Source organism: Narcine bancroftii, chromosome 6, assembly GCF_036971445.1.
Source record: "Narcine bancroftii isolate sNarBan1 chromosome 6, sNarBan1.hap1, whole genome shotgun sequence".
Taxonomy (NCBI): Eukaryota; Metazoa; Chordata; class Chondrichthyes; order Torpediniformes; family Narcinidae; genus Narcine; species Narcine bancroftii.
In genome coordinates, this window is record NC_091474.1 from 202,589,415 (window position 1) to 202,604,831 (window position 15,417).

At 42.7% G+C, this 15,417-nt stretch overlaps 1 protein-coding gene across 4 annotated transcripts in view; it reads left to right on the forward strand.

Moving 5' to 3' along the window:
• map7b (microtubule-associated protein 7b) overlaps nt 1-15,417 on the forward strand; it is a 138,957-nt gene that overhangs the window by 50,724 nt on the left and 72,816 nt on the right. For all 4 annotated transcript variants that reach the window (XM_069887229.1, XM_069887226.1, XM_069887227.1 and 1 more), the window contains exons 3-5: nt 1,291-1,365; nt 10,324-10,487; nt 11,207-11,324. In XM_069887229.1, the coding sequence (XP_069743330.1) occupies nt 1,291-1,365; nt 10,324-10,487; nt 11,207-11,324 (357 nt within the window). The remainder of the gene's footprint in view (nt 1-1,290; nt 1,366-10,323; nt 10,488-11,206; nt 11,325-15,417) is intronic.

The following is a 15,417-nucleotide window of genomic DNA, read 5'->3' on the forward strand; positions in this document are numbered from 1 at the left end:
TGTCTGACCTGATTCATTATGTTTGTTAATTCTTTATCTGGACATTTAAAATTTGGAAAGCTCCAAAATCCAGCAAGTGGGGAGAGAGGCAGCTGGCCGGGAGAGAGGCAGGCAGCCGGCCAGGAGAGAGGCGGCGGCGCGGGGCGGGCAGCCCGAGGGGGGAGACCGGTGGGCAAGGGGGGAGGGCAAGGGGTATGGGGGGGAGACGGCAGGGCAACTGGAAGGAGGTGGGGGTGGATAATGCAGCACAATTCGGGTGGGCTTAAATCTGGCTTTCTGAAATTTGGAAAAATCCGAAATTCGGAACACACTGTCCCCCAAGGTTTCCGGATAAAGGATTGTGTACCTATAGTAAATTGCTTTGTAAATGTGTTCCTTTTTGGGAGATGTGGAGTTTGCTGGCTAAGTTGGTGCATATTTTTTGTACCCAACTGATCATTGCTTGCTAATGCATTCAAGGGGCAAATCATTTTGCTATAGGCGCGAAACTGTACATGGATCAGATTGGATAATACCAGCAGACTTTCTGCTGTGAAAGGTATTGGTCAACCAGATGGGTAATGGAAGCTACTGAACTTGGAAAACAATTGAGTGAGATTGAACTGAATCTGTGAATTAAAAAAAAAGTCTGTGTGGAAAAGAACAACACCTGAATGGCGAAGACCAGATGAGAATGTGGTTTTGATAGGCTGAATATAATTTTTCATCTCAAATTGTAAATATGTAAAAATATTCTCATGAGATCAGTGATTGTTGACCTGAATTTTATTTCATTGTCACTAAGCTGCCTTCTCTGGATTGGGAAATTCAATCTTGCTGATGTTCTTAAGGCTGAGCAATGCTAGAGCCTTAAACAAATTGAGGTGATTGTATAGATGGAACAAGAAACTCAGTTGAAGCTTTTGACTATCCACAAAGTTCTACTCCCAGTTTTGTTACCCATGGTCACTCTTGCAGTATTTCTCAATGCCTCATTTAACCAAACGATTAAAAAAATTTTTTTTAAAAAAGCTAAAATGCACAGAACAATTTTTCTACAATCAGATTGCAGATTTTGGCACAGGAACCTAGACCAAATAATCCAATACAAGTATTTAAATCTTGGCCTCTCTGGCATTAGATTCTGAGGTGCAAAACCAGATTAAAAACCCCTGGCAAAACTTATGAAGATCTGAGCCATTTTGATCAGCTTACTGTAATGCAAATTACTTAAACTGTTTGAGGGAAGAGAATAAACTTAAATAAATAGTACTCATTCCAGGAATTTTTAGAAAGTTGCTTGTTTTACAGATCTTCCTGTTCTTCGTGTTGATGACAAGCAAAGGCTTGCCAAGGAACGCAGGGAGGAACGACAAAAGCAGCTAGGTAAGAAATTAACTTGGTCGTTTTTGTTAGAAATTAAAGTACCTTTAAAGAAATTGCTCGAGACAAAAATTGAGAACAAAGAACATTTATTACAACAACAATGCAAAGTTGGGTGCTTCCCCTTACCCTGGGAATACACACACATACTGGGGCTCACCCAACTTTTATGCAGTCAATTTCAGTATCAGAGTGCCCTCCCCCTTACATTCTTCTGCCCCCTGGATGGGTTTGGCATAGGTAATCCTTCCTGCCTACGTGCAGTTTCAGTACACTTGGAGGACCAGGGGGTATCCTGTGGGTGTCCCATCATGTAATTGTCCTTATTCACACCTTCCTGATTCTCGGGGCTACAGTCTCTTGATATGCAGAGTTGACTCATTCTATCTAGGGTTGGCTAATTTCATATGTATAAATCTGTGTATGGTTAGCTAATTAGATATGTAGGACTTGGTACTTCTGTCCAGGGCTAGGAGACCTTTTATCTGATCCAGACTACCTCAACTTCCTACATTCTATTGTACCATACCATTCCTTTTCTTAGTCTTATGGTCTTGTCACAAAGACTAGAAGATTCTTATGTTAATCGTGCTGACTCTGCTTTCCTGCATCGTAACCCCCAAGCTTATCCTGTTTGTACTGGTTACAGCCATTAACTGATGAATTTTAGTTTCTTCCATGTTCATAATTTTAGATCAATTTTCCCATCTCTCACAATCCTCACTTTTCTTTTAGATCAGTAATACTGATCTTTCACCATGATCAGTGTTACTGATCTTTGGTTACTAGTGTCAGTGTGACTGATCCCCCCCCCTCCTCACTTTTCTTTTAGATCAGTAATACTGATCTTTCAAGTGTAAGGTGTAGTTTTACCCAGCTGGTCAATAACCGAATTGTAATCTCTGTGTAAAGTCTTTAGGTAGGGGAGCACCATGAAGGTCAGAGTAGCGAGTCCAGCTGCTTATTAGGGTTGCGAGTATCAGGCTCCAGTTCTCAGTAAAGAGTCTAGTCCATCCCACATCAGTCCGAAGTTGCCACGTCTGAACATGGGCATGGGCAGATTCACGTTGAAACATTGAAGCAGTGTCTTTTAACCACCCGACTTTTGTAAGCATTGTCCTGACGAAGTCTGTGAGAAACGCTGCCTTCAGCAGCGAACGAGTAGCAGTAGTCAGGCGGTTCCATTGAATTGTGGCTAGTATCTGATGTCCTCTTCAGCCCCGAACCCTAGGGCCACCGATCTCCGAAGGCTGTCTGGAGCCTGATATTAAAGTGTCAAGCAGCTCACGTTGTTGGTAACTGGTGCTCCCCTTCACGGGGTGATGAAAAGAGACCCAGCTGGGGGGGGATTGTTTCTTGTGATTTAACTGTGTGTTGCAGCTTGTCTGCTAACATTAGCATGGGTATCATTGAACTTGTGAGTTGCAGCCTGTCTGTGTACATTAGCATATGTATTAACTCTCTCTCTCTGCGACATGTACAATCCTGACTACCATTCTGTCTGTCTTTGTCCCACCATGTCCTTTGTGCTATCGATTTAAAACTCCTGTCTTTAATACCTGTGTAGGCTAAGATACAAATTAGATGTACTCCACTAAAGCTGTTCAGTTCCCCTGGTCCGTATTGGAATCCCTTGTTAACCCATATCCCACTATGACTATACATTAAATCTATGCCCTGTCTACATTCTAAAGGAGCACAATTGTAACCTCTGCTGCCTCTATTCCAGGAGGACTTAAAACATAGCGAGTAATGAAGTGACATAAACAGTTAACAAACAATACCCCAATAAATGAATAAACAGTTAAAAAAATAAACAGTTAAAAATACAACAATAAATGTATAAACAGTTAAAAAAATACAACAATAAATGTAACATTACGGCACTTTGTCACGGCGCAGTGTAAGTTTCAGGTCTGAAGGATGAGGAACTGCACGCCAGGTTGAGGGTTGAATCTGTGTGTCGTGATGTTGTGGTTCAGAAGCTGGTTTAATTCTTTGAATGTGGGTCCAGCCTTTCTCTCTTGTTCTTACTGCGGTGTCTGTAATTAAAAGTACACAGAAGGGACCATCCCAGGCAGGTTTTAGTTGATCCTCTTGCCATGCTTTTACATATAACCAATCACTAGATTTTAATAAAATGAATAACAATCTGACTTTCCTTTGTGTTAGTGTAAAAATTGTAAAATGAAACACAAACCATATTTGCATGGGTTTTGAATATGTTAGACCTTATTAAAATGCAGTTGGAGCTGCTTGTCTGTATGGGGCACAACCCTCCAATTTGTTAGAGTACATAACAGACATTGTAGCACAAGAGCCTCTGCAAGAGAACTTGAAACATATTCAACCTTTAGTTCTGCCTTAAGTAAAATGCCTTGTGCCACAGCTCACAACCATATTCCATATAATAACCATATAGCAATAACAGTACGGAAACAGGCCATATTGGCCCTTCTAGTCCGCACCGATTTACATGAAACTCCAACTAGTTCCACCTACCTACTCCCTGCCCATAACCCTCCAACCACCTCACATCCATCTACTCATCACTGCCACTGTAATACAGTTGAACTAACCGCTACACTACCCAAAGTGAGACAAGAGCCCATACATTTTCTGACTAAAGGTCACAAGTGCAGCCAACAGATTACTTCAAGGCACTTTCAGCCTTGTTCCTCTGTGCAGCCATGTAATCTTTGAGAAGAGGCAAACATAACCAAGGGCATTAAAAGGGTAAAAATCTGGCAATTTTCTCTCCACAGAGAGCATTGGGGAGCCTGGAACCGATTGTTGATTTTGTAAAACAAAGTTGAACAGGCTTGTATACATTTTCAGACTGCTTGTGCAGTGAGTGCCATACACCATGGTCTTCTGATTCATTGGTGAGGAGGTGATCAGTAAGGTGCAGCAGTGGAAGCGCTTGCTCAAAGGGTGGAGGAAAATTAGACTTAGACCTGGATTTGTCAGAATGATAAGAGTTTATCTAAAGCTGGCTTTAGATAGAAGAACATCACAGGTGCTCCTCAATTTACAATAGGGTTGCGTTCCAGCAGACCCAGCGTAAGTTGAAAAAAAATCTTAATTGGAGACGTACCTTGTCTAACATTAACAGCACTGTATCAGTCCTCATACTGATCTCACTACCTTGCTCTCTCCCAACAGTCCCTGTAAGCTTTCCGAAAATGTGATTAACCAACGAGGAAATCAATGATGCTTGTGATGACCTTTAACACATTATATGAAAGTAAATGACAGTCATGCTATTGTGTCATCGTAAAATCATAAGTAGGGGAGCACCTGTATTACCTTTCATATTTTTCCAATGTTGATTGCACACACAATCATTTAAGTACCGGCTAGTTTCTATAATATTGCACTTAAAGTTTAGCTGCATGAATCCTGGAGCTTGTGGAGTCATTAGTGAATCAAGAAATATTGGTGCCATGCCAATTTCTCTGTACCATGCCAATTTCCCAGTCCTGAAGCCGGGACGTAGTGAATAGTATCAGGTACAAGATCTGTGAGTAATTAATGCTATTATTCCTATGCGCCCAATTGTTCTGAACGATGCCACCAATTTAAATCATATTCCACCTATTGCAGTACTCACACACCACCATAGACCAGTTCGCAGGTTTATTTCTCCATTAAGCTGAATCCAGTCGCGCAGGGTTTACCTCCGTGATTATTTACAATGTAACTTCCGCACTACCGGATTTAAATATAAACCTGATGAATGGGGAAAGTTATCATGAATTAAATAACAGCGGCAATACAGAGAAATTGTGCTGAGGCATTAATTTCACTCCGGAGGAAAATGCACCAGAGAAATGAATGATTAAACTTATAGGAATCCCCATAGGAATCCCCAGAGGTATCTTTATTCTCCAGAGGTGGGTGATCTTTAAACTCACGGACCTTGACTGCTGAATGTGTAGAAGAAATACCTCTAACTGCAAGACAAGAGCCTGAAGCCTCAATTTCAAGTGCCACAGTGCACTTAAAGGGACATGCACACTCCCCCTTCAACTGGCTGATCCAGCCACTTTACACATCAGATCCTTTCTTTATCTCACATACACTTAAAGTTAAGATGTATAGAACTCACCCTATTTGCGCAAACATTTCTCCCTGCAAATGTTATAACATCACTATTCTCAGGTACTCCCTGTGCAAAATCACATTTGAATACAATTTATTTCATAAATTGGAATTAACTGGTAGTTAAATTCGCTAATTCTACAGTATTGAAAAACGATCATTTATGACATTTAATTTTTAGCATGAATTTTAATCAATATTGGTCAGTGACTGAAGTGGGAAGTCGTGATTTATGAAATTATCTCTGGTCTCGACTCTCCCACTCCCGACGCTTCTCCCAACATTCAGGAGCTGGCACACAGTCCCTGCCTTTTCCATGTTACTCATCTACTATTACTTTAACTGCTTGCATCAAAATGTTAGCCTTTGCTTTCTGCTTATCCTCAGATGTCTGGACAAATGCTTTTTGTGTGATCTGTAGAAGCTGGGTTATTCCCTGCTCATGCCAATTTTCTGTCTTTTGTAATTTTCTCCTAATGTCTGGGGCTGAGTTGGTAACAAAACCTGTTAGTACCAATTGTTCCCCTGCTGGGGATTCTATGTCGAGACCCCCATATTGTATATATATTTGGTCCCAAAAATTGGTCTAACTGTTCGGCACATCCCTGGGGATCTTCTATCAGGGAGGTCAGTTCTTTCTTAAAGTTACGCACTTCAGTACTGGTCAGGGGCACATTTACGAAACCGAGACCCTCTCCCATGGGAACTTCCCGCAGTGGTCTCATCCAATTGGTTTCTGGCTTATTAGGTCTGGGTTCCTGCTCCCTGGGAAATGAATCAAAGGGTTCTGCCCTTTCTTCCTGAAGAGTCTCACGCTGTTCTGAATTAAAGTTACCTCTCTCTCCTGTCAACAGAGGTGGTAATCGAGTGCTTTGTGAGCAAGTTATCATACCACTCCTGCTCTCTTCTCTCTTCTCTAGTGGTGGGGGAGGTGGGGAAGGTGCAGAAGGGTAGGTCATAGGAGAGGAAGGAAAGATAGGAACCGGCATAGGAGGAACATAAGGTGGAGGGAGGGAATGTAACACATCCCAACCCTGTGATTCAGGGACAAAAGGTTCCTCCTCTCTCTTATCCCTGAATTCTTTCTCATTCAAAACCAGTTGTTCAATGGGTCCCTTGAGCCAGCAGGCTGCATATTCCCTGCTCTCAACATTGTCTTTCTGGTTTTGATAGAGCCATAGGTTCAAAGCTTGACACATCCATTCATCCTCGGATCCGAACTTTGGCCAGTACACGGAGCTCCCTTTAACCGGGTATTTAACCCATTCAATACAACAATACCTGACCATTGTCAGTTTGTCTTTCCCACGAGTCTTTCCCGTGCCCCACTCAGATAACATCAACCCAAGCGGGCTGTACGTAGCTATCTGGTGTTCACATCCTGAACGAGGACTCTCTTCCTTGCTACTCATTATTCCCATACTTATAAACAAGTAAAATTACTCTTACCGAGTTCCAGTAGCAATGCTCTAGCGCGCTTCCTTCCGTCGTTTGTTCTCAATGCCTCTTCTCGGATATCACTCGCTTCTTCCACTGACCAGCCACCCGTCGCCCGTGAGTCCAGCTGAATCAGCCGGGGTGCACCTACTCTCGTCGTCGGGGTACTCTGTCAGTGGAGGGAGTGTGATCCCGGACGAGCCCCCATTTGTTAGAAATTAAAGTACCTTTAAAGAAATTGCTCGAGACAAAAATTGAGAACAAAGAACATTTATTACAACAACAATGCAAAGTTGGGTGCTTCCCCTTACCCTGGGAATACACACACATACTGGGGCTCACCCAACTTTTATACAGTCAATTTCAGTATCAGAGTGCCCTCCCCCTTACATTCTTCTGCCCCCTGGATGGGTTTGGCATAGGTAATCCTTCCTGCCTACGTGCAGTTTCAGTACACTTGGAGGATCAGGGGGTATCCTGTGGGTGTCCCATCATGTCATTGTCCTTATTCACACCTTCCTGATTCTCGGGGCTACAGTCTCTTGATATGCAGAGTTGACTCATTCTATCTAGGGTTGGCTAATTTCATATGTATAAATCTGTGTATGGTTAGCTAATTAGATATGTAGGACTTGGTACTTCTGTCCAGGGCTAGGAGACCTTTATCTGATCCAGACTACCTCAACTTCCTACATTCTATTGTACCTTACCATTCCTTTTCTTAGTCTTATGGTCTTGTCACAAAGACTAGAAGATTCTTATGTTAATCGTGCTGACTCTGCTTTCCTGCATCGTAACCCCCAAGCTTATCCTGTTTGTACTGGTTACAGCCATTAACTGATGAATTTTAGTTTCTTCCATGTTCATAATTTTAGATCAATTTTCCCATCTCTCACATTTTGTTTGAAAGAACACTTTTCCCCAGAAGAGGATTATTGATATGTAAATATGTAAATAAGTACAAATGCTTACTTGGTTAACAATACTGAGACAAACAAGCAGAATCTACCATTTAAAAAAAAATCCTGACCATGGCTAGTTGATTTCCATGAGGTTTATTATGCAGTAAGTTATTGGACCTGTGATATGTCTTCGACAGACATCTATGTCCTGTGTAATTAGGGAAAGTACTTGTATTTATTAATTAAATTGGATTGAAATTTGAGAAGCATAAATTAGCATAAGGAATTTGTGTTAAATCCAGTACAGTACAGAGAAGAAAGGAAGGATTTGGTTTGAGAGAGGATTGGGGTAAAAAGAATTCGAGAGGTAGGAGCTGAAAGAATAAGATCATAGGTGAGCCAAATTACTTTCCAATGCCAGATAGTAATGAAGACTATAAAAGACTGTTTGCTAAGAATATTTCAAGATATCGCAGCTCACTTTGAAGTAAGGCTAAAAGGGAACATTAATTTGAAACTGAGGTACAATGAGTTGCTATTGGAATTTAAAAAAAAATTGCAGTGGAATTATTGGACCTTTTGCAATATGAGAGACTACAGCAATCCAAAGTTAAACGGGAAAGTCTGCAGACTTTATGATTGCAGTGCAAGACACAAGTGCTGGAGAAACTCAGCAGGTCACGCAGCATCTACAGGAAATAAAAGATGACCAACATTTTGGGCCTGATCTCTTTGCCAAGGTGCAAAAAAAAGGTAGGCACCTGAACAAGAAGGTTGGAAGAGGGAGGAAGGGACAGGAGGAGCAGGAGAAGCCACAGGTAAGAAGTGGATATAGGTGGGAGGATAGAAGATAAAAAAGCTGAGGTGATTGGGAAAGGGAGGTAGCTCTTTGTGGAGAGGGAAGGGAATGGGGAGCTGGAGGAAAAGAGATAGGATAGGGAAAGAGAGAGACTCAGAGGAGGGGTTTAACAGACACTGGAGAAATCTGTTAATGCCGTCTGGTGGAGATTGCTCAGACGAAATAAACAGTGTGGTTCCTCCTATTTGTGGGTTCCTTTGGTTTGGCAGTACCTGATGCCACAAACAGATACGAGAGTGGGAATGATATGTGGATTTAAATTGGTTGGCAATTACAAATGCAGGTCCCTGTTATTGCAGTGGACAGAGCAAAGGTGCTCAATGAAACGATCTCCCAATCTCCGTCCATTCTCTCTGATGTGGAAGCGTCCACAATGGGAGAATCAGGTGCAGTAGATCATCACTGCAGATTCATGTTTGGGGCCCAAATGGTGGTGAGGGAGGAGGTGGGAAGTCAGTGCAGCATTTCTTGATGTCTCAGGGATAGGTCTCAAGGGGGAAAATGTAAGAAAGGGATGAATGGATAAAGGAGTCCTGGAGGGGACTGGTCCCTGCAGAAAGCAGGGAGGGAAGTGCAAAATGTGCCTAGTAGTGGGAGAAATTGTGAAGTGTTGGATGTGGAAGCTGGTGGGGTGGTAGATGATGAAGAGAGGACTCCTGTCCTTTTTGTGTCTGGGGATGGTGGGGGCCAAGGTAGATGTGTAGGAAATAGAGGAGATGCTGGTAAGGGCTAAGTTGATGGCAGTGGGCAGTGGAGGGGAAGCTCTTTTTTTTGAGGACATCTTAGATGTTCTGGAATGGAAGACAATGTCCTGGGAGCAGATGCGATGGAAGCAGAGAAATTAAGAAAAAATAAATCAAATGCTTACAGGAGACTGGGTGTAAAGAGATGTAGTTGAGGTAACTAGTAGTTGTAGGAGTGAGAAAATATCTGTAGAGAGTTTGTCTCCTGAGATGGAAACAGATCAATTAAGGGGAGAGAGTTGCAAGAGATGGACGAAGTGAATTTGAGGTTGGGGTGAAAGTTCGCAGCAAAGTCCATAAAGTTGATGAGTTTATCATGGGTGCAGGAGGCAGCACCAATGTCGTCATCGATGTATCCATCCATGGTGAGAATTAGTCTGTTGAGTTCAGGGAACTGAAAGTCGTTGAAGTGAGATATTGTGGATGTTGGTATGGCGTGATTGGATTGGGGAGACAATGTGGGTATCATTGTGTGGGGTTTGGAATTGGAGGTTAGAGGCGATGGGAAGGAGGTGACCGGAAATGTTGAAGCTACCTAAAGTTTGTGCTGTCGAGTGTAATTCCCAGATATTTAGCTCCTTGGGAAAAGGTGATCATTGATCTTTCCAGTGTACATCACAGTTTATACAGGAAAGATCAATGAGTGTGTGTAAGTTTGTTATTGAGAACTTTTTGATGTATGAGAGACAATGCAATACAGCAGTGAACCATGTTTTTAAGTAAGTATATTTGATGACTGAAAACTCTGGTTGATCATCTGTTGTTTGAAGTTTTAATACTTTGTCTATTCTGTTGCTAATTTGTATGGATAAATAAATCTTGCAACATCCATGCAAAATTACAAATTGTATTCTTACATTTTTGAGTGCTTATTGTAGAACAGTTGCAATGACCAACGCATCATTTTATTATTTAGCTGCAAGAGAACAGCTATTATTTGAAAAAGAAGAAAAAGCAAGACAGCATTATGAAAAGCAACTTGAAGAACGCAAGAAGAAAATTGAAGAACAGAGACTAAAAGAAGAAAGACGACGTACTGCTGTTGAAGAAAAACGAAAACAAAGACTTCAAGAAGAAAGAGTATGTTTTTTGTGAACATTTGAATAAGCGTTCCTGGGCTTTCCTTGCATCTATGATTTAAAAAAAATGATTACATGTTATTTATTACTGACTTTAATTTTGCCAAATCTTCACTTGTTGAAACAGCTATGCTGCTTTTTGATCTTAATGAACAATGAAGGAATGATCTGAATAAACATATCAAATTCAAGAACAGTTTCATTCCAATAGCTATCAGGCTCTTGATCCTCCTCTTTATATGATAATCATATACTGCTCCAACAGTGTACTTTTTTTGCACTAGGATTACTGTAAATATTTTATTGTTTTAAAATTTGGAGATGTTAAAGGCCCTTCTGGCCTCAAGCCCCAACTGCCTGAATACACCAGTGTGACCAAATTAACCTACCAAACTCCTACGTCTTTGGAATGTGGGAAGAAGCTGGAACACCCTACACAGACAGAGCGAGAACATACAAACTTCTTAGTGTTGGATTCGAACCAGGATCACTGGCCCTGTATTAATGTTATGCTAAGCATGACACTAACCTGCTTCCCTGAGATTTATTATCTATTTTATCTATTTATTGTCTCTTATTTTAATGCAATTATTTAATTACAATCTTTCTTTAGAACTACCTGTAAGCCTGCAACAAATAAGAGTTTTGGTGCATATATGCATTGTACAATGTTTATAACAATGAACTAATTTTCGTTAAATTAAACCCTTTTCCTTGAAGGAACGCCATGAAGCAGTTGTACGTCGTACTATTGAAAGAAGTCAAAGGATAAAGCACAAGTCGACTAGATGGTCCTGGGGTGGAGCTCTACAAAACAATGCAAATATCAACAGAGATGGTACATTATAAGATGTGTGCTTCATATTTAAAAACTACCATAATTGCACAGTAACTAGATCAGTGTAAAGAATGAACAGAATATAATAACCAATGACTGCAAATTCAGATTGAGTCTGAAATTTGGCAAAATGAGTTTATATTGCACAATTAATAATTTTGAGGTTATATTGACTCTCAATATATTTCTCAATTTATTCTTGCCATTTGGAGTGGGTGCAGAGAAGGTTTACAAGGATGTTGCCTGGCTTACAGCATCTTGATTACAGGGAGAGATTAAGGAGACTGGGACTTTATTCATTGGAACGTAGACTACTGAGAGGGGACTTGATAGAGATATTTAATATTATGAAAGGAATAGTTAGACTAGACATAAACAGACTCTTTCCCCTGAGGGCAGGGGAGGTTAGAACAAGAGGGCATGAGTTAAGGGTAAGGGGGTAAAACTTTAAGAGAAATATTAGAGGATGCTTTTTCACTCAACAAGTGGTGGCAGAATGGAATGATCTTCCAGAAGGTATAGTTGCGGAAGGGTCCCTTCTGTCATTTAAGAGAAGGTTGGATGAGTACATGGAGGTGAGAGGGTTGGAGGGTTATGGGGGGAGAGCGGGAGGGTTGAGCTAGTGGAGTTGTTCTAGTGAACCTGCGTGGACTTGAAGGGCCGACATGGCCTGTTTCCGCACCATAAATGGTTATTTGGCTATATGGAAATGATTCTTCTTCTTTGGCTTGGCTTCGCGGACGAAGATTTATGGAGGGGGTAAATGTCCACGTCAGCTGCAGGCTCGTTTGAGGCTGACAAGTCCGATGCGGGACAGGCAGACACGGTTGCAGCGGTTGCAGGGGAAAATTGGTTGGTTGGGGTTGGGTGTTGGGTTTTTCCTCCTTTGCCTTTTGTCAGTGAGGTGGGCTCTGCGGTCTTCTTCAAAGGAGGTTGCTGCTCGCCAAACTGTGAGGCGCCAAGATGCACGGTTTGAGGCGATATCAGCCCACTGGCGGTGGTCAATGTGGCAGGCACCAAGAGATTTCTTTAGGCAGTCCTTGTACCTTTTCTTTGGTGCACCTCTGTCACGGTGGCCAGTGGAGAGCTCGCCATGTAACACGATCTTGGGAAGGCGATGGTCCTCCATTCTGGAGACGTGACCCACCCAGCGCAGCTGGATCTTCAGCAGCGTGGACTCGATGCTGTCGACCTCTGGAATCTCAAGTACTTCGACGTTAGGGATGAAAGCGCTCCAATGAATGTTGAGGATGGAGCGGAAACAATGCTGGTGGAAGCGTTCTAGGAGCCGTAGGTGATGCCGGTAGAGGACCCATGATTCGGAGCCGAACAGGAGTGTGGGTATGACAACGGCTCTGTATACGCTTATCTTTGTGAGGTTTTTCAGTTGGTTGTTTTTCCAGACTCTTGTGTAGTCTTCCAAAGGCGCTATTTGCCTTGGCGAGTCTGTTGTCTATCTCGTTGTCGATCCTTGCATCTGATGAAATGGTGCAGCCGAGATAGGTAAACTGGTTGACCGTTTTGAGTTTTGTGTGCCCGATGGAGATGTGGGGGGGGCTGGTAGTCATGGTGGGGAGCTGGCTGATGGAGGACCTCAGTTTTCTTCAGGCTGACTTCCAGGCCAAACATTTTGGCAGTTTCCGCAAAACAGGACGTCAAGCGCTGAAGAGCTGGCTCTGAATGGGCAACTAAAGCGGCATCGTCTGCAAAGAGTAGTTCACGGACAAGTTTCTCTTGTGTCTTGATGTGAGCTTGCAGGCGCCTCAGAATGAAGAGACTGCCATCCATGCGGTACCGGATGTAAACAGCATCTTCATTGTTGAGGTCTTTTTTGGCTTGGTTCAGCATCATGCTGAAGAAGATTGAAAAGAGGGTTGGTGCGAGAACACAGACTTGCTTCACGCCATTGTTAATGGAGAAGGGTTCAGAGAGCTCATTGCTGTATCTGACCCGACCTTGTTGGTTTTCGTGCAGTTGGATAATCATGTTGAGGAACTTTGGGGGGCATCCGATGTGCTCTAGTATTTGCCAAAGCCCTTTCCTGCTCACGGTGTCGAAGGCTTTGGTGAGGTCAACAAAGGGGATGTAGAGTCCTTTGTTTTGTTCTCTGCACTTTTCTTGGAGCTGTCTGAGGGCAAAGACCATGTCAGTAGTTCCTCTGTTTGCGCGAAAGCCGCACTGTGATTCTGGGAGAATATTCTCGGTGACACTAGGTATTATTCTATTTAGGAGCATCCTAGCGAAGATTTTGCCTGCAATGGAGAGCAGCGTGATTCCCCTGTAGTTTGAGCAGTCTGATTTCTCGCCTTTGTTTTTGTACAGGGTGATGATGGTGGCATCACGAAGGTCCTGAGGCAGTTTTCCTTGGTCCCAACAAAGCTTGAAAAACTCATGCAGTTTGGCATGCAGAGTTTTGCCGCCAGCCTTCCAGATCTCTGGGGGGATTCCATCCATACCTGCTGCTTTGCCACTTTTCAGTTGTTCGATTGCCTTATATGTCTCATCCTGGGTGAGGACCTCATCCAGCTCTAGCCTTAGGGGCTGTTGAGGGAGCTGGAGCAGGGCGGAATCTTGGACTGAGTGGTTGGCACTGAAAAGAGATTGGAAGTGTTCTGACCATCGGTTGAAGATGGAGATCTTGTCGCTGAGGAGGACTTTGCCGTCTGAGCTGCGCAGCGGTCTTTGGACTTGGGGTGAGGAGCCATACACAGCCTTTAGAGCCTCGTAGAAACCCCTGAAGTCGCCAATGTCTGCGCTGAGCTGGGTTCGCTTGGCGAGGCTAGTCCACCACTCATTTTGGATCTCCCGGAGTTTGCGCTGAAGATGGCTGCATGCGCGACGGAAGGCTTGTTTCTTCTCTGGACAGGACGGCTTTGTAAGGTGAGCCTGGTGGGCAGCTTGCTTCTTTGCCAGCAGCTCCTGGGTTTCCTGGCTGTTTTCGTCGAACCAGTCCTTGTTTTTCCTGGAGGAGAAGCCCAGTACCTCTTCAGTGGATTGCAGTATGGTAATCTTCAACTGATCCCAGAGGGTTTCAGGGGACGGGTCCGTGAGGCGGATTGCATCATCGAGCTTTGCTTTGAGGTTTGCCATGGCGTCGGCAAGTGCAACGACAATGGGCGCCTCCTGTTGGAGCTCTGCTCAGAACAGCGGCTTGTCATTACAAACACCCTTTTTCAGCAGAGGGACAGCCTTAAGACTACCTGGATGCATCCCCGATCCAAACACTGGCACCTCCTGGACTACATCCTGGTGCGAGAAAGTGACAAACGAGATATGCTCCACACCAGGGTCATGCCCAGCGCGGAATGCCACACTGACCACCGGCTGGTTCGCTGCAAGCTCAACCTTCACTTCAAGCCAAAGCCCAGGAACAGTAAAGCCCCCAGAAAGAGGTTCAATGTTGGAAACCTGCAGTCAGACGAAGCGGAAATGATTATGATAATGTGAAAAGAGGTTCTTTGGGTGATTTATTCATCATGAAACATACATGTGAAAATTTCTTGATACGAATTGAAGATTATTTAATTCAGGAAAATGTTTCAAAAGTCATTATTTGATTAAGTGATTAATAATTTCCTGCCAGATTTTTCCTGGAAATATTCTGAAAAGTGATTTTTAAAATTTCTCTGACGTAGATTTACACCTGTTTGCCATGAATCCTGATGTCAGTGGGGAAAATTGCCTTATAGAATCAAGGAAAATTGATCAATGCTGCTGTAAATATTTCTTTCTTGGATAAAATTTCTGTTCTGTGGTCATCAATATCTTCAGATTTTACAAGTGTAATTTCAATTGTGTAAATTGGGATATATTGTACCATACCTCATTTTAATATATTTACTCTTTTCTTTTTGATTATTCTTTGAAATTCTCCTTTCGTTTGATTTAATCATTTAAAAATTTCAACCACAGAAATTTATATTGTTTTGCATCTATTCCCTTTACTGGGTGATTTTTGTTCTCCTATCTTCATATAGTAAAAATCAGGGTGGTGCTCTTAAAAGTGAATCACAGCAATGATATTTCTTTTGATGTATGTTTTTTGGATAGGGCTATCAAAAGTTGAAATTTCAGATTTGACTTCCTTACGGCA